Source organism: Crocodylus siamensis, chromosome 5, assembly GCF_052110815.1.
Source record: "Crocodylus siamensis isolate JL-2025a chromosome 5, ASM5211081v1, whole genome shotgun sequence".
Lineage (NCBI taxonomy): Eukaryota > Metazoa > Chordata > Crocodylia > Crocodylidae > Crocodylus > Crocodylus siamensis.
The window spans coordinates 205,907,663-205,926,042 of record NC_143399.1 but is presented as its reverse complement, the minus strand read 5'-3'; the positions used below and the strand labels follow the sequence as shown (position 1 = coordinate 205,926,042).

The window sequence follows — 18,380 nt, the reverse complement described above, 5'->3', positions numbered from 1 at the left end:
CCGTGCACTGTCAGAACAGCTACAGCGCCTCACACCAGCCCCAGGCGTGCGAGGGTGAGTCCCACGCCAGAGCCCCAAGTCCAGCCAGGTGTAAATGGGACCCTCATCATGAACAGGACACGAAGCAGCCGCATCCTGGCAGGGGAAGCAGCGTGACCACGTAGGCGAGCTCCCCCCGGCCGGGGGGGTACCATGAGCTGTGAGGTGGTGTGACTGCTGGCTTGCTGGAGCCATGGAGGTAGTGGAGCAGGACGAAGAGATTCGGTTGCTGGAGGCGGCGGCGCGGAAGCAAGCCTCGATTCTTGAAGAGTATGGACCGGCAAGTGTTTCGTCTCAGATGCTGTTGGCTTCGACAATGAAGAGCGCTTCTGGTGAGCGTCCTGGCGCCATGGCGTCGGAGGTGGTTGGGGACTGGTCCGCGGTGGGCCGAAGAGGCAAGGTGGTGTCTTCGGAGAGGAAGAGTGGGAAAGTTGCTGGGCAAGAAGGTTCTAGAGAAGGGGCGGTCCCGCTGCCGGAAGGGAGGCGGAGCTCTGCAGAGAGCAGTAAAGCTGCCCGGAAGGGGCCGGAACCTTCCTGTTGTCTGTGGGAAGAAGGAGACCCCCGAAGGACGGCGAAGCTGCGGGTGAAGGCCACTTTGACCCCAGAAGGGGCTAAAGGGGAAACGACCATGCTGAGAGCAGACTTTATGACCAGGGTGCTTTTCGAAGAGTTGCATGTGAACCCTAAAGGTTTAAGTTGCGTGGTGGCTTTTGATCATTTGCGCCACTGGAATATCACCTTTTGGAGGCGAGAGGCGTACGCGGCCTTCTGGGCCCGGTACGCGGAAGTAGCAGACAAGGAGGACTTGCGGGGTCTGCATTTTGAAGCAGGCCAGAAGGCACGGGAGAGAGTTTTATATTTTAAAATGTATACAGATGACCTAGAGTATGCAGATGTCAGAAGGTGGCTGGAGGGGCGGGTCGAAAAGATCCTCGATATTCAGCGGGTCCTGGATCAGTGGCAAATCTGGACCGGGGCATGGAGAGCCAGAGTCCTCCTGGACGAAGACCCCAGACACCCCGGCGGGGTGAGACACCTGCCCTCTGTCGCGTCCATAGGGCCCTACCGCGGATACGGGACTTATCATGGCCAGCCGGGCCATGGCTTGGCGAGGCACCTGGCGGCCTTCTGTAGCCTGACAGTTTGCTACAGGTGTGGTGGCAGGGGGCACCGGGCACAAGCCTGTAAAGAGGAACTGAAATGTACTGTTTGTGGAGGTGAGGGGCACCTGCAGCACCAGTGCCCCCCGTCCTACGCGAACAAAGCCCGAGAGTCCCACGCAGCAGAGGAGAGGGATAAAGAAAAGCCAGAGGAGACGGAGTCCACCAACGTGGATGTAGACACCTTCCTAGTGGAGGAAACACCGGAAGCGGAGCAGAGACATGACGTGATCGAGGCGGCTGACCAGCTTTTGGAGTCGGGAGGAGAGGAACACATGGAGGAGGAGCACAGCGAGGCAGCGGGAGAAGGGGCACACGAATCGGACTCGGCAACCATGGACTTGGACCTGTCTGGGGAGAAGGGGAAAGAACCCTCCCCTGTAAAAAGAAAGAAGCAGCGGAGGGTTAAACCTATGAAAAAGAGAATAGAGGAGGAAAGGGGAACGGTCCAGGAGACAGAAGGGACTGCACAGGAAGGAGACAAGGGGAAGAGCAGGGAGCTGCTGGTGGAGGGACGAGAGGTTGAGGAGTCTGGGAGAGCGGACGTTTGTGGCTATCTCAGCCCGACTGCGATCAAACATCTGGCTAGGGCCACGGGGATGCGGAAAGTGGGGGAAGACAGCTCAGATCCCAGTAGCGGAACGGATGTTTAACGAGGTAGGCTTTTTTCTGGAAAATAGCCATGATGGCGTTGACTATAGCATCCTTAAATGTAAGAAGTGTATATGGGAGACAGAGATGGGAGTCAATGTATACCAGCTTACAAGGTCTGGATGCGCAGGTGTTGGGCCTACAGGAGTGCGGGATCCCTTCAACACCCATGGACCCAACTGGAGCCAGGAAGAACTGGAGGACTTAAATCGACATTTGTGGGAGCAAAGGATCATAGACAGGCTGGAAAGGAGGAGGAAGAAGCCTGTTTATGTCGAGATGGCAAAAGGCGTGCAGGCACGAGGGCCGGCGCAAGATCAAGTCACTGACATCAGCATTTTACAAACCCAAAGATGCGAACTCTCGTTCTGGGGCAGGCTGCACAATTGCCCGCTTCTATGACAAGCTGCCCGTCACTCTGCCCAAGGATGCGGGCAACGCCCCGGGCTTGGAGACTTTCAGCACCGGGGTTAGGCTGGAGAAGGCGGCGGCAGCAGGCCCTCCTGAGGGTGAAACCACGAGCATGTCTCAGCTGTACGGAGACCGCTCCCAGCTCCCTAATGACCATGAGCGGCAGGAAGCACCGTCGGTCACCTTACATTTGGTGCCACTTAGGTTCCACGGAGCAGCACGGATGATGAAGCGGAGGGGGGGGGTCAGGAAGAAACCCATGTGGCCAATGCATCATCTACTGTTCCCGAGACCCAAGAGCATGCTGACCACGCAGGTCTCTTGTAATGTGCCTCTTGCCACGGCCAGGCAACGCCCGGGTTTGTGTGGTTGGGTTTGGGGGGCGGGGGAGAAATTCATGTGTTGTTGTAGTGGGGTCACCACGTTCTTTCGGTGGTGGTGGAGGCCAGGCTCGACAGCGAATGATTTGCTTTCATTAATTTTTTGCAGCTAGCACGGGCAGTGGCAGCCATGGACCTGTTCCCAGAGCGAGTTCTCATAAGTTTTGGGCAGTACAAGTGGTGCCCCAGGGCTGCGGGGTCTGTTTCCGTGCCTGCCACCATTTTGTGCACTGCATGGTGGGGGTGGGGGGTGTACGTTCCTCCCCTTGGGGGAAAGCCAACCACTGCTTTTTGTTTTATCAGCCACCATGACCCGTGGCCGCTGGGAACGGCATCCCGCTAGCACTTCAGCAGAGCAAAGACGTTCCCGTGAACCTTCGCTCAAGGCTTTGGCAAAGCCTGTAGTAGCCAGAGCACGTGAAGCTGCCTGGCAGGACAAACTCCGTGAGTCCCGGTGTAAGGAGGCTGCCATCCTCGAGGAAGGGCAAGACACCACGCAGAATCTGAAAGACATGTTCGAGGAGTCCTGTGCTGAATTACAGAGGTCACAGGACACTTTCAAGGATGCCTTTCAGTGTGTGCAGAACTACCTGAATAAACGGGTAAGACGCTCAAAAAGGAAAAGCTGGTCTGCCCACCTTGCTTCTGTGCAAGACGAGCTGAGAATTACACCCGAGGCTGTTCCCCCTAATTCAGTGGGGTCGCAGCAGGGCCCTACGCCTGCCAGCAGGGCCAGGGGGGTGCCACTGCATTTCAGGGAGACAGGGCCGGTTCAGGGTCATGGTGGCAAAGCAGCACAAGTAACTGCTATAATACTGTGTTGCAAGCAATAAAACTGCATGGTTTCCTGGCTTCCTGTGTCTGCCTCCATATCCACCCTTAGCCTGCTTGGTTGCAAAGGTGGATTTTGTTCACTGTTTGGGTTCATTTCCCTCTGTTTGTCCTGCTGCTTCCTGCATGGTGCCAGGCCCGGGGCAGGGGTTGCACAGGTACACAAGGGGCGATGCCTGGGCGGGTCGCAACACACAAGTGCTGGCATTTTGCAAAGGCTGGCCGGTGTCACCCCCAGCAGCCTGGCTTGCTTTTTTGCAAGCCACCAACCACTTTGCAAAGTCGGGGGCTCAATGCCTTCGTGCTCTTTTTTGGCTCACCCTTCACAGCCCTTCCTTGCATTTTCACCTAGACAGAAACTTTGAAAAAGGGCTTTTTTCAGGATTCTTTTTGTGCTCCTTTCCAGCCAGGTGCCAGGCACCGTCTCCTTCGTTTTGGAACAACAAAGCAAGGCTGTGGTTGGGGGGCGGCGTAAGGGAGGGACCACACAGGAGTGCCCACCAGGAAGCAGGCAGCAGTGGGCTGGCACTAGATGTGATGGGGTGGGTTCATTGCAAGGGAATTATTTATCAGACATCTTTAGAACCACAGAATCCTAGAAAATGAGGGTGGGAAGGGAGCTCAGGAGGTCACACCTAGTCCAACCCCCTGCTCCAAGCAGGACCAGCCCCAACTGCATCATCCCAGCCAAGGCTTTGTCGAGTTGGGCCTTGAAAACCTCCAAGGATGGAGGGTTCACCATCTCTCTGAGGAGCCAGGTCCAGTGCTGCACCACCCTCCTCCTGAGAGTTTTTTCCTAATCTCCAGCCTCAACTTCCCTTGCTGTAACTTGAGTCCATTGCTCCTTGTCCGTCATCTGCCCCCACTGAGACCAGTCCAGCTCCATCCTTTTTCCAACCCCCTGCAGGGAGCTTAAGGCTGCTCTTCAATCCCCCTCGGTCTTCTCTTCTGCAGACTAAATCAGCCCAGTTCCCTCAGCCTCTCCTCACCAGTCCTGTCCCCCAGCCCCACAACCACTGTCATTGACCTCCACTGGACTCTCTCCAATGTGACCACATCCTTTCTGTTGTGGGGGGCCAAAAACTGGACACAGGACTCCAGATGTGGCCTCCCCAGTGCTGAATAGAGGGGAAGAATCACTGCCCTCAATCTGCTGGCAGCGCTGCACCCAATGCAGCCCAGGATGCTGTTCGCCTTCTTGGCAACATGGGCACGCTGCTGGCTCCTGTCCATCTTCTTGCCCACTGTACACTTACTTCATGGACATTAGGGCTGGAAGGGAACTCCCGAGATCACTGAGTCCAGCCCCCCGCCCGAGGCAGGAAATCTGCTGGGGTCAAGCGATCTGAGCAGGATAAGTATCCAGAGGATCTTGGAGTCATCACTGACTCCAAGATGAACATGGGCCGGCAGTGTGGGGACGCGGTCAGGAAGGCCGACCGCACCTTGTCCTGCATCCACAGATGCATCTCGAGCAGGTCCGTGGGGTGATCCTCCCCCTCTGTGCGGCACTGGTCAGGCCGCAGCTGGAGTCCTGCGTCCAGGTCTGGGCGCCGCACTTCAGGAGGGATGTCGACAGCATGGAGAGGGTCCCGAGGAGGCCACTCGCATGGTCAGGGGACAGCAGGGCAGGCCCTATGAGGAGAGGCGACGGGACCTGAACCTGTTCAGCCTCCACAGGAGAAGGCTGAGGGGGGATCTTGTGGCCTGTTATAAACTAGTCCGGGGGGACCAGCAGGCACTGGGGGAGTCCCTGTTCCCCGAGCACCGCCAGGAGTGACCAGGAATAACGGTGACAAGCTGGCAGAGGGGAGGTTTAGGCTAGATATCAGGAGGTGCGACTTCACGGTCAGGGCGGCTAGGATCTGGTATCAACTTCCAAGAGAAGTTTCATAGTTTCATAGTTTCTAGGGTCGGAAGGGACCTGAGCAGATCATCGAGTCCGACCCCCTGCCATGGCAGGAAAGAGCACTGGGGTCAAATGACCCCAGCAAGATGTTCATCTAACCTCCTCTTAAACACCCCCAGGGTAGGGGCCAGGACCACCTCTCTTGGAAGTTGGTTCCAGCTCCTAGCCGCCCTGACCGTGAAGTCGCGCCTCCTGATATCTAGCCTAAACCTACCCTCTGCCAGCTCGTGACCGTTATTCCTGGTCACTCCTGGCGGTGCTCGGGGGAACAGGGACTCCCCCAGTGCCTGCTGGTCCCCCCGGACTAGTTTATAACAGGCCACAAGATCCCCCCTCAGCCTTCTCTTGTGGAGGCTGAACAGGTTCAGGTCCCGCAGCCTCTCCTCGTAGGGCCTGCCCTGCTGTCCCCTGATCATGCGAGTGGCCTCCTCGGGACCCTCTCCATGCTGCCCACATCCCTCCTGCAGTGCGGCGCCCAGAGCCGGACGCAGTCCTCCGGCTGCGGCCTGACCAGTGCCACTTAGAGGGGGAGGATCGCCTCCCTGTGTGGGACAAGCTGGGGCTAGAACTGCTTACTCTTATGCTTTATGCTTTCACAAGAATGTACCAAAGAAGCACCTGCAACTTGTTTTTCCGCTTTGTTGCGTGAGAAGGCGAACCACAAGCTAACGGCTAGAAAGTCCCAAACTTTGCAACCAATTTCGCAACTATGTAACCTGAAGTATGCCTGCGCTAATGGAATTTTCCAATACCTTGTAATTGAGTATATAAGCAATGGAGAATAGGCACTCGGGGTCGGCTTTGATCTAGTCTCATGACTCCAGGCCGACCTGCTTGCAAGCAATAAAGGCTTTGTCTCTGTGGCTTGTGGTGCGACTCACTTCTGGGGACCAAAGTGGAACTTAGCCTCCAGGAGCTCGAACGGCCCCTTGTGCAACACCCAGACCTGCTCGAGATGCATCTGTGGATGCACGACAAGGTGCGGTCAGCCTTCCTGACCGCGTCCCTACACTGCCGGCCCATGTTCATCTTGGAGTCAATGATGACCCCCAGATCCCTTTCCGCCTCCGTGCTGACAAGAGGGGAGTTCCCCAACCTGTAGGTATGGTGCCGGTTGTTCCTGCCCGGGTGCAGCACCTTGCACTTGTCGGTGTTGAAACCCATCCTATTCTCGTCCACCCACCCTTGTAACCTGTCTAGGTCTGACTGTAGCCTGTTGCACCCTTCCAGCGTGCCCACGTCCCCCCACGTCTTAGTGTCATCAGCAAATTTGAACAGGTGGTTTTCACCCCCTCGTCCAAATCAAGCGGTGCCGGGTCCTACCCCGGGGGCGTTTAAGAGCAGGCTGGAGGAACACCTCGCCGGGGCGTCTGACGCCAGGACTCCTTCCTGCCGCGGCGGGCGGCCTTGCGGACCTGCTCAGGCCCTGCCACCCCACCAACTACAGTCGGTGAAACGGTGCCGCCTTTCGACCGCGTCCGGAGTAGTGCTTGCGCCACCGCGGCGGGGAGCCTGCGCCGGACCCTGGACACGCGGCCTGTAAAGAAGCGATTTCGTAGGCCCAGCCCAAACGGGCCTGCCCGGAGCGTGTGGCCTGTAGGCCTCGTGCCCCGCAGCCGCCGGCCCCGCTCCCTGCCTCACGCGGCGTCCGGCGGCCCAGGCCCGCGACGTGCCTGGGCGCCCCCTCCCCGGCCGCATCCGGCCCGGGGGCTTCGACCCCTCGCCTTCCCGCGCGCAGGCGCCGGCCCCTGTGGCCCCTCGGGGCCGCCGTCGGGGTCGCTGGCGGACCCCAGGGCCCGGGAGCCGCTGGCGCGGCGCGGGGGGCGCGGGCGGACAAAGCCGCGCCGCGTCCGGCGGTGGCCGCTGGGGGCGCCCTGCCCGCCCGCCCGGCCCGGCCTGGCCCGCCGCCCGCCGCAGCCCCGCCCCCGCCGGAAGCGCCGCGCGGAGCCATGGCTCAGGTGAGGCCGCGCGGCCGGGCCGGGTCGGGTCGGGGCCGGGGGCAGCGCGCGGCCAACCGGGCGCGGGGCGCGGCCGCCGCCGCCGCCTCGCCCTCCTCCCGCGGGCCGGGCCGGGCCCCCGCCGCGCGCGCACGGGCCCCGCGTCCTTCGGGGCGCCTCCCGCCGCCCTGCGCGGCCCTCGGGCCGGCTTTAAGGTCCTTCAGAGGCCCAAAAACGGTCTCCGGGAGCCTTCGGAGGCCCTGCAGTGCTCTCTGAGGACCCTTGAAGGCCCTCGGCTGGTGTCCGCTGTCCCTCACGGGCCCTCGCACTGGCTCCGGGATCCGTCAGAGGTCCTTCAGTGCTCTTTAAGATCCTTTGAAGGTCCTCAGATGGCCTTTGACATCGTTTGAAGGTCTTTCAGTAGTCTTTAAGATCCGTCAGAGGCCCTTGGACAGTGCCCGGGATCCTTTGTACAACCCTCGATGGTCTTTAACATCCTTTGAACACACCTGGACAATCCTTGGAAGTCCCTTTGATGCTCTTTGAGATCCTTTGCAGGTCCTCACATGGTCTCCAGGATCCTTTGAAGGCCCTACAATGCTCTTTAAGATCCTTTGAAGGCCTTCGGAGAGTTTTTGAGGTTCTTTGAAGGCCCTGGGACGGTGTCCAAGATCCATAGGAGGTCCTGCAATGCTTTTTAAGATCTTTGAAGGTCCTCAGACAGCCTTTGAGATCCTTTATTGGTCCTTAAGATCCATCACAGGCCCTCGGACAGTGCCCAGGATCCTTTATACGACTTTCAATGGTCTTTAAGATCCCTTGAACATCCTTGGATGGTCTTTAAGATCCTTGGAAGGCCCTTTGATACTCTTTAAGATCCTGTGCAGGTCTTCAGATGGTTTTTGAGATCCTTTGCAGGACTTCAGTGGACTTTGAGATCCTTTGCAAATCTTCAGATGGTCTTTGAGATCCCTTGCAGGACTTCAATGGTCTTTGAATCCTTTGCAGGTCTTTGGACCGTCTCCGGGATCCTTTGCAAGGTCTCCAGAGGGGTGAGGAGATAAGTGCAAGGAGCGAAGCCCTGTAGTAAAGCCACTTGTGTTTGTGGTGCGGTGCGGTGCTGCTCAATTCACTGATGTAATGGAGCAGTGTCTTAGGCCTGCCTCAAAAGGCTGAGGAGCGTGGACGGGGCTGGAGGGAAGTCAGGAAAAAAGACGCAACAAATTTTGAGGGATACAAAATAAATCAGGGAGGGGAGTGTAGATTACAGGTGAATAACTAGGGCTCCAAGGGGACAACGAGCAGCGCTCCAGCTGGTGCCCATGGCATCTAAGGAGCCAGCGAAGCGCTGCCCGGAGACATGCACGGAGGAGGGGGAGGAAGACCGTCCTGCAGTCACCTCGATCCCTTCAGCCAGCGCCTCCTTCCCCATCTGCTAGATGGAGATTTTAGCTAGGGCCAGAAGGCAATTAACCAAGATGTCCCAGGCCTTTGCAGGGCCAGGGAAAGGGTGTGTAGAAAATAAAAAGGTGGGGAAGAGTGCAGCCAGAGCCTTGGTGGGAGGATCCCAATGAGGCTACCGCCTGGCACGCTTGCCCCAATCTGCATAAGCACCAGCGTGTCCCTCTGTCCATCACAGACAGACCTGCTTGTTATGCAAAGGGCAGTGGGTCATGGCCCACCATAAAAGCTACCCTATTTATCCCAAACCAAGATGACTTTGAATTTAAGACCAGGGTCTTAAATTCAAAGTCATCTTAGTTTGGGGTAAATAGGATTGCCTTAGCTAGATTCTATACAGAGAAAATTATATGTTTGTTATAATTTTCCATGTATAGAATCAAATTATTGGCTCCTGCCCCAGCCCAAGTCAGTGGCCGCCTGCCCCAGGCTAGCACTCAAATCCAAGACTGGTGGGGGGAGGGGGAGGTTGCCCCCTATTTAATTAGTTTTGGATTTGAGTAAATATGGCATATGCCCCTCTCAGTCAGAGAGGTCATTGGAAACATGACGGTAGATTTTGGGGGTCAAGAAATGAGAAAGCAGGGAGGGGAGTGGAGGTCACAGGTTGATAACGAGGGTACCAAAGGCGGGCACCGAGTGGAGCACAGTGGCTGGTGCCCACTGGCCCTCAAACACATCCAGGGAGCCCGTGGATGCCGCCCAGAGATGTGCATGGAAGAGCAACAGCAAAAGAGGCTCATGGTCACCTGGACTTTCGCCAGCCAGGGTCTCCCTCCTGGTCTGGTAGACGGTGAGTTTGGCCAGAGCCAGGAGGAGGTTGACCAGGAAGCCCCAGGGCTTGGTGGGACCACAAATGCAGAGTCCGTAAAACAGAAGATGCAGGCAGAAATGCAGTGTAGACCTCAGGAGGAGCGTCCTGAGACTGCAGCTCTGCGTGCTGCACGTGCGTGTACCAGGGTGTCCCTCTGTCCACGGAGGATAAAATGCTGGGCTGGACAGACCCTTGAGGGGTTTTCTTAAGCTTCCCCCAGAGGTGCTGGGCGTTGGCTGCAGCCCAACCTGGGGGATGAGGACCGGGCTGTGCCAGTGGTCCTGGCTGGAGGGTCATGCCCCTCCACTGAGGCTCAGACTGACGCTGCATTGGGGGTGGGAAGGGATTTCCCCCTGGTCAGATTGGTACGGACTGGAGGTTTTGCCTTCCTCTACTTGGGGTTTCCCAGTCATATATTAAAACTTTTATATCAGCAGGACATTGGCTGCCGTGGTCCCCCTGCTTTCCTCATGGCAGGTTCGGCTGCAATGTCTGGTGTTGCATCAGGGTTGAAAGGAGTTTGGCTAAGAGGTTGGATGGTAGATTTGTCTGGGATGCTTTGTGCGGGGCTGATCCTGCCTCAGGCCAGGGATTGGACTTGATGTGACCTCTGGAGCTCCCATCCAGCTCTACCCTATGACCTTGTGATCCCAGATGGGAACTCGTATGTGAAGCCGCTCTGACCCTCTGGGCGCGGCGAGCCCTGGGGCACGCAGGCATCTCATTTCTCTCCGTGGCTGCCCTCCTTCCCTCTCCTTGCCAGCAGGCTCAGCAATGGAAAGTCCAGGCCGAGCAGGTGGTGCCGTTAGACCCGCCTGCGGCCCCCAACCCATCTTTCAGCGAAGAAACACAGCTACCAGTCCCAGAGACGCCCCCATGGCCGGAGGTCAACATGGAGACAACGGTAGAGTCGCACGCCACCTGGCTGATGGCGCTGGAGGGGAGGATGGGGAACGCTGAAAGCAAGCTGGTCAGCTGCGAGAGGGCAGCCGTGGAGTTCGGGAACCGCCTGGAAAGCAAGTGGGCCGTGCTGGAGATCCTCATCCAGGAGTACGGGCAGCTGCAGAAGAGGCTGGAGACAGTGGAGAACCAGCTCAAGGAAAAGGATGTCTGGATCCTCAGTATGCCCCCGGGCTCCATTGGGGAGGTTGCCATGGTAACAGCATGTTGATGGAGGGGGGCAGAGGAGGAAAACCTCCCATTGATTTAGGTGTCTGGGGGGCTATGGGGGGTTGGCAGGGTTGACACACCATGGAGGACTGACTGCTCAGGACCTGGCGGGCTACATTGCGCTCTGGCCAGTAGAAGTTGGGGGAGCACTGGAAGAGTCTGGCGAGCCCTTGAATCCCGAGTGAAAGCAGGGACCCGTGAAGGGAGGCCGGGCTGTGCGTGGTCAGGAGCAGAGGTCTCCAAGAGACGGCCCATGCAGCTCTGCTGCCTGGCCTGCGGGGTGGGGAACGTGGCGGCAGGACAAGTGGCGGCAGCATTCAATCTCACCACCAGATTTCTGTCTCCCGGGCAGTGTGGCAGGCTGGATCCGGAGCATGGAGTGGTGCCATCAGCAGAGCAGCCTACGTGGAAATTAGCGGGTGGGAGGAGTGGGGGCTGCCACAGCTCCAGGGGCCACAGCAGTTGCTGCTAGGGCCACTTGACTTACCCCCAAATTTCCAGGCCCCTGGAGGCAGGCAAAACCACTCCATGCATGGACTGGCCCCACGCACCCCAGATGCGATTGACACCCCGGGTCTAGAGTTCTGTCTTTGCATCCGAGGCTGGGTCTGCCCTGCGCGGCTTTTCTGGCATAGCTGTGTTGGTTTGGGTAGTGTGGAGAGAGGGCTACAGTGGCAGGACCCCCAGTGCTGACTGACGGGTGATTTGTTGGCTTTGCTGTGTTGTCCCAGGAGACGGAGCAGCCCTGCCAGTGCACCTGGAACACCACACAGACAAACCCTGCAGCCCTTTGGACTTGCCCTTGGGCAGCCTTGGAGTGCAAGGGAAATGCTGCTGTCCTGATCAGCCTCTTTCTCCACAGGGAGGGAGGGCTGCAGAGGCTGAATCAGCACCCGGAGAAAGGGGAAAGAAACACGCATCCCTGGGGGGATATATCCATAATGAGGCAGAGGGATCTGAAGGGCAGTGGGTTGAGTCATCTCACAGCTGGAAAGCAAGGAGTCCACTTGCTATATAAAGTTATTGTAGGGTAAAATGCAAGCAGGGGGCTTGGAGAGGCTGTGACCTGTCTTGGCTACAGGAGGGTTTGCCAGGGCAGTGAGAGAAAGGGCGGCAAGTCAAAAGGTGGCAGAGCCGAGCAGAGCTTAGAGCACAAGAAAGGGCACTGGAGTCAGCATGGGTCACGGGGCAGCAGCAGCTGTGCCAGGGAAAGCAGAGGAGGCACCCACGCGAGTTGTGGGGTGCTGGGCTGAGACTGGACAGGGGATGGCAGACCCCCCACCTCCCTTCCCAGATGCCTGTGGGGGCAGGTGCTGAGCCCCCCACACCGCTTGTGATTGCAGGTCCCTGTGAACTCGGAGGTCTCAGGCTGCTTCTCTGAGCAGGAGTGGGGGAACGTGGAGCAGTGGCCCGCGGACCTCCACCGGGACGCTGTGCGGAGCAACTATGAGGCACTGATGTCACTGGGCCAGGGTGAGTGGGGGATGCTGTGGTCAGCAGAGCACCCAGGCGGGTGAGCCCCTTGCGCAGCCAAAGCCCAGGCAGCAAGCAAGGCACTGCCCTCAGTGGTGGAGACACCCGTCCCCTCCACTTCCCCATTGCCTCTGGGGGTTCATCACGGGCTCAGGTGTGGGCTCGGCAGATAATGCTAATCTCCTTCATATCCTTCCCCAGGCACAGACAGTGTCCTGTCCAGCGCAGAGGTCCCATGCGAGGTAACCGTGGCTGATGAGCCCAGTGTCCCAGACCAAGCAGATTCTCAAGGCGCAGAGAGCCCAACAGACTTCAGCCCAGGTGAGGGGAGCCAGAGAGGCAGAGGCTCCAACTAGTCATAGAATCGTAGAATCAACGAGTCAGGAGGGACCTGGACAGATCATCGAGTCCGACCCCCTGCCATGGGCAGGAAGGAGCACTGGGGGTGGCAGGGGACATAAGACCCCAGCCAGGTGCCTATCCAGTCTCCTCTTGAAGATCTCCAGGGAAGGTGAGAGCACCACCCCTCTGGGGAGCCCATTCCAGACTCTGGCCACCCTTACCGTGAAGTGGTTCTTCCTAATATCTAACCTAAACCTCTCCTCCCTCAGCTTGTGGTCATTGCTCCTGGTGATGCCAAGGGGGGCCCTGGTGAACAGACTTTCCCCGAGTCTTGGCTGCTGGCCCCTGATAAGGTTGTAGGCAGCCACAAGATCCCCCCTCAGTCTCTTGCGGAGACTGAAGAGATTCGGGTCCCTCAGCCTCTCCTCATAGGGCTGGCCACGGAGGCCCCCAACCATACGAGTGGCCTCCTCTGGACCCTCTCCAGGTTCTCCACATCCCTCTTGAAGTGCAGCACCCAGAACTGGACACAGGACTCCAGCTGCGGCCTGACCAGTGCCGCATAGAGGGGGAGCAAGACCTGTCTGGACCCATTAGTGATGCCCCTGTTGATGCAGGACAAGGTGCAGTTGGCTCTGCCTATTGCTTCGTTGCATTGGAGACTCAGATTCATCCTGGAGTCAATCCTGACTCCAAGATCCCTCCCTGCCTTTGTGCTGCCAAGAGGGACAGCCCCTAACCTATAACCATAACGCTGGGTCCCTCTTCCCAGGTGCAGCACCCTGCACTTGTCCTTGCTGAACCGCATCCTGTTCAGATCCTCCCACTTCTCCAACCTATCCAGGTCTGCCTGGATGCGGTCCCTGCCTGTGGGTGTATTCACTTTACCCCACAGCTTGGTATCATCAGCGAGCTTGAGCAGGGTGCTCTCCACCCCCTCATCCAGGTCGCTAATGAAGATGTTGAACAGCACTGGCCCAAGGACCGAGCCCTGGGGGACTCCGCTGCCCACACCCCCCAGTTCAACATTGACCTGTCCCCCCGCACCTCTGGGGTCGCCCCTGGAGGCAGTTTGCCACCCATGTGACCATGCATTCATCAGTGCTGCAGCCCCTCAGCTTGCCCACCAGAACTGGGTGGGACACTGTGTCGAAGGCCTTCGGGAAGTCCAAGAAGATAACATCCGACTTCCTCCTTCCCATCTAAGCTCTTCGTTACCTGGTCATAGTCCGTCCTTCCCAGCCAGCTGCAGCTCTTGCCTGAGGCTCCCTGTCCCAAAACTGTCCATGATGGGTTCAGTCGCTGCCACAAAAGCCTAATATCCTTCTCTTCCCTGTGAACAGCCCCACTCACATCCACCCCCGTGGCCAGCTCCTGGGTGAAGCAGGAAGACCTGCCATGTGAAGAAGACCAGAGGGAGATGGTGGAGACAAACATCCTGGCCATGCCCAATAGGGGTGAGTGCTCCCTCAGCCATAGCTGGGAAGGGAAGAGCAGGGCTGGGGGCGATGCCTGTCTGTTTGTATTATTCAAGTATTGTGGGCCCTAAGGCCCACCCAGCTAATTAATAGCCCCTAATGGGGCCAATGGGTGAATAATAAAACATTTCTTGGGACAGCAAAGGCAACAACAGGGTGGGAGTGTTGTGTGGGTCAGAGGGTCAAAACTTGAGAACGAGTGCTCCTGAGGGGGACACCGAGCAGAGCCCCCCCCCGGGCTGCACCCCTCCCCCCCCCCCCCGTCCTCAAAGGCATCCACGGAGCCAGTGGACACTGCCAGACACTCAGAGGCGTGTGCAGGCTAGTGAGAGCAATGCGTCCCCAGGCACCTTCCCAGCCAGAGCCTCCTTCCTAGATTGGGGGCGACGCCTAGCAGCAAAAGCCTGGATGTGAGGAGGTGACTGACCACTGCCTTTCTGCTGGCAATCTGGTCCCTGTTAGAAACAACAGCCCCTGCTGCACACAGAGAAGCTTCTCTGGTGGGACATCCGCAGAGGCTTTTTCCATCCTCCTGCTTGGAGGAATAATCCCCCCAGCTTCCCCGTGTGTCTTCCAGCCAAGAAGTCTCTGCAGAAACAAGGCACCGCTGCCCCAGACCTGCCACGGGTGGCCCTGGTGCGCCTGGAAGATGCCTTTCCACAACTGGCGGAGAAGCTGCAGATCTCCCGCAAGGGCAGGCGTGGCTTCACAGTACAGAAGAAGACTCCCATGGGGGGCAGCACCGGGCCGGCCACCCGTAGCCAAAGAACAGCCAGCTGCCCTGCCCCCAGCACCGAGCAGCTGAATGATCTGCCAGAAGTGGTGCCACTGCGGTGCAGCAAGTGCCGGAAGCACCTCAGTAGCGAGCAGGAGTACACCGAGCACATGAACTTCCACAAGGCGAAGCGCACCAGCAGACTGGCTGTCCAGCAGAATCCCACTCTCCAGCCCACCCTCAGTGGCCTAGACCAGGGCAACCCAAAGCTGCAGGGTGGTGCCAAGAGCGAAGGCAACCAGGGGCTTGGCCTTGGCCCCAGCCCTGACCCCGGCCCTGACCCTGGCTCCCTCCAGCTCCCAGAAGGTCCCGGTGTCCAGGGCCCACACACCTGTGTGAAGTGCCGGAAGAGCTTCCAGCTGGAGATGAGCCTTGTGTTGCACCAGCGTGTGCATGTGCGAGAGAGCAAGGGCTTGCAGCGGCCTCCAGGCAACTTGGGAACAGGGCAGCCGCTACCTCCAGCCCGGGCCCCACCACTGCCCCCCGGGCAGAGGCCGTTCAAGTGCCCCAGCTGCCCCAAGGACTTCACCAGGAAGTCCCGGCTCAACGACCACGTCCGCGCCCACACCGGGGAGAGACTGTTCCGGTGCCCCTGCTGCCCGAAGGAGTTCACCAAGAAGTCCAAGCTCACCGACCACATCCGCGTGCACACCGGCGAGCGCCCCTACGCCTGTACCCTGTGCATCCAGCGCTTCAAACGCCGCCACCACTTGCTGCGGCACCAGCACGTCCACAACCGAGTGCCGGCCTGCCGCTGCAGCCAGTGCGGCAAGAGCTTCCGCTACGAGGAGTCCCTGAAGATCCACTTGCGGACTGCCTGCCCTGCACTGCAGGCCCACCGCAGCTTCTTGGTGTCCCCCGGGGACTGACAGGGAGCCCCGGCAGTGGCCGAGGTTCTCTGGGTCCAGGCTCCTGCGTGAGCCAAGGGAGGCTCGGGCTTTCTAGTTGACCTGCCGGAGATGGGAGCCCAGCTCCCATCGATTACCTCGCCTCCGGCAGGCTCCTCTGAAAATCCCAGCCTGCCACGTTCCTTTAGCCCCCAGCACGTGTTGGGCCCTGTAGGCCTATTTAGAGCAGCCAGCCACTCACAGCACTGTCCTGGGAGGTGCAGTGAGCCCCACCTACATTGTTAGCAGCGGCCCATGATGTGGATGTCCATCTGGAGGTGCCTTCCAAGGGCCAGGGTCTTGGGGGGGTGCTTGAGACTTTACTGTAGCAGTCCCAGATGCACCCACAGAAAACAGGGACCTCAGCGTCATCTGTTGCTGCTAAAAAATGTAGGCCGGGATGTGATCCCCTCACCATGGAAACCCATGGTCATAAATGGGGATTTTTCCCAGGGACAGTGTTTGGGCCAGGTCTGTTCATCCCAGTGTAGTAGTACAGTGCTGGTCCCTCCTGTGTTGTCTTTTTCTTTTTCTTTGCCAGGGTAGCACGCCGAGTCGTTCCCCCAGGTCCTGTAGCGCCCCAGCCTAGCCAGTAATTCCCCACTTTGTATTTGTGTATTTGATTGTCCTGTCCTAAGTACAGGGCTTTACACTTGTTCTTATTAAACCGTGTCTGATCGACCTCAGGTGGTTTCTTCAGTTTATCCAGGTCTTGTGTCTTTGCCCTGTCCTCCAGGCCTCCCACCCCCAGGACGGTGTCCTCTGCGCTTTCGCTCCCATCCCTGTCCTCCATCCCGTAACCCAGTGGGGGACCAGTCTGTATGGCAAGGGTGCCACCAATTTAAGTCCTGTGCCATCTCTGAGCACCACTTCTATATCTGTTTCCCCTGGCCGATCAGCTGCTCTGCTTTCTGCTCCCTGCCCTGTGCTCCCTGCCCAGTCAGCTGCTCTGCTTTCTGCTCCCTCCCTAATCAGCTGCTCTACTTTTCTCCCCCTGCCCTGAGTGCCACATGGTTCCCCTGCCCAATCAGCTGCTCTGCTTTCTGCTCCCTGCCCCCTCCCCAGTCTGCTGCGTGGCGCACACAAAGCCTTCCCATGCCCGTTGTGGCAGGCGTCGCAGGTTGCCCACCGCTGCTTTAACCCAGTAATGAAGAGACTGAACCATTCTGTGCCCTGGGGAGCCCCGCTCAGTCCCACCTCTCCCGCGCACCCTCCTGGGCATAGGCACAAGCACGGAGAAGAGGCTCAGGCCTCTACCCTGGCACCGCTGGAGGTCGGTAGCTAGTAACGGCAGGCTGGGGGTTATGAAATGCCAGCTGCTCGGTGGGCGCTGGAGAAGTGAAGTAAACTGTTCCACCTCAATGAGGCCCTTCAGGTATGACTCAGTACCTCTGGGGCACTGCCAGGTGAGGGGAAACTCCCCCGTCCCGTTCGCTGGATGCTTTCCCTGCGCCACCCCACTATCCTACAGGTGACAGGACCGCAAGGTCCAAGCCCTGCACCGATGCTGCTCCTAAGTCGTCCCAGCCCCGGGCTTCTCCGGCCTCCTCAGAAACTATAGTTTACTATAGACCTCCCAACCAGGGAGAAGAGCTCAACCAGGAATTCTTAGGTCAGCTTACAGAGGCAGTGAGGGCTAAGGATGTGGTCATCATGGGGGACCTGAACTTCCCAGACATCTGCTGGGAGGAGCAGTCAGCCAAGTCTGATCGCTCACGCCGGTTCTTAGCCAGAGTGCAGGACCTCCATCTAACCCAGGAGGTGCACAGTCCCACCAGGGGAGACGCCTTGTTGGACCTGGTGCTGGCCACGGGTGACGACCTGGTGAGGGGGCTGCGGGTGATGGGCCACCTGGGAGACAGTGATCATCGCTTGCTGGAATTCACCATCCAGCGTAAGGTGGCAAAGGGCTGCAGCAAGGCAACAGCCCTAGACTTTAGGAGGGTTGACTTCAACAAGCTAAGGAGGATCGTTGGGGAAGCGCTGAGGACCCAGAGGGGAAGGGAATCAGATGTCGAAGGTGAGTGGTTGCTCCTTAAGGAGACGATCCTCCATGCCCAAAGGGAGGTAATCCCAACAAGGGTCAAAGGGAGCAGGAGGGCACATAAACCCCCATGGCTCACTAAGAGCATCCGGGAATGTCTCCTTGCTAAAAGGGAGGCATATACCCAATGGAGAGATGGGGTCATCACCAAGAAGGACTATGTTACAGTCGCCCGAGGATGTAGGGGGGCAGTCAGGAGGGCCAAGGCAGAGATGGAGATAGGACTAGCTTCCCGGATTAAGGACAATAAGAAGTCCTTCTTCAAATACATCGGGGGTAAAAAGAGGGTCCCGGGTAATGTGGGGCCCCTGCAGGACACGATGGGCAACTTAGTCATCACGCCAGATGATAAAGCTAACATATTTAACGATTTCTTTGCCTCTGTCTTCCTAAGTAGGGACCAGTTCAGCCACCTCCCTGCTGGGCCCCCCTCGGGCCCCGGGAGAGACACGCCTGGGCCAGGGGTTAGCGAGGAGTTAGGGTACTTCTGGAGAGGCTGGACGTGTTCAAGTCCGCTGGTCCGGACGATCTTCACCCTAGGGCTCTACAGGAACTGGCCGAGGTCATTGCGGGACCCCTGGCGCGGCTCTATGAGCACTCGTGGTGCTCTGGCGAGGT

At 58.5% G+C, this 18,380-nt stretch overlaps 1 protein-coding gene across 1 annotated transcript; it reads left to right on the top strand.

The window, feature by feature from the left end:
* Positions 1–232: 232 nt before the first annotated feature.
* On the top strand, positions 233–16,398 carry LOC149865222 (uncharacterized). The gene is made up of 10 exons (XM_090049828.1): positions 233–851; positions 1,098–1,528; positions 2,278–2,454; positions 3,028–3,243; positions 6,941–7,339; positions 10,360–10,749; positions 12,107–12,236; positions 12,438–12,557; positions 13,922–14,035; positions 14,634–16,398. Exons 1-10 carry the CDS (start codon positions 233–235, stop codon positions 15,698–15,700), a joined length of 3,663 nt encoding a protein of 1,220 aa, XP_089905954.1. The 3' UTR covers positions 15,701–16,398.
* Positions 16,399–18,380: the final 1,982 nt, after the last annotated feature.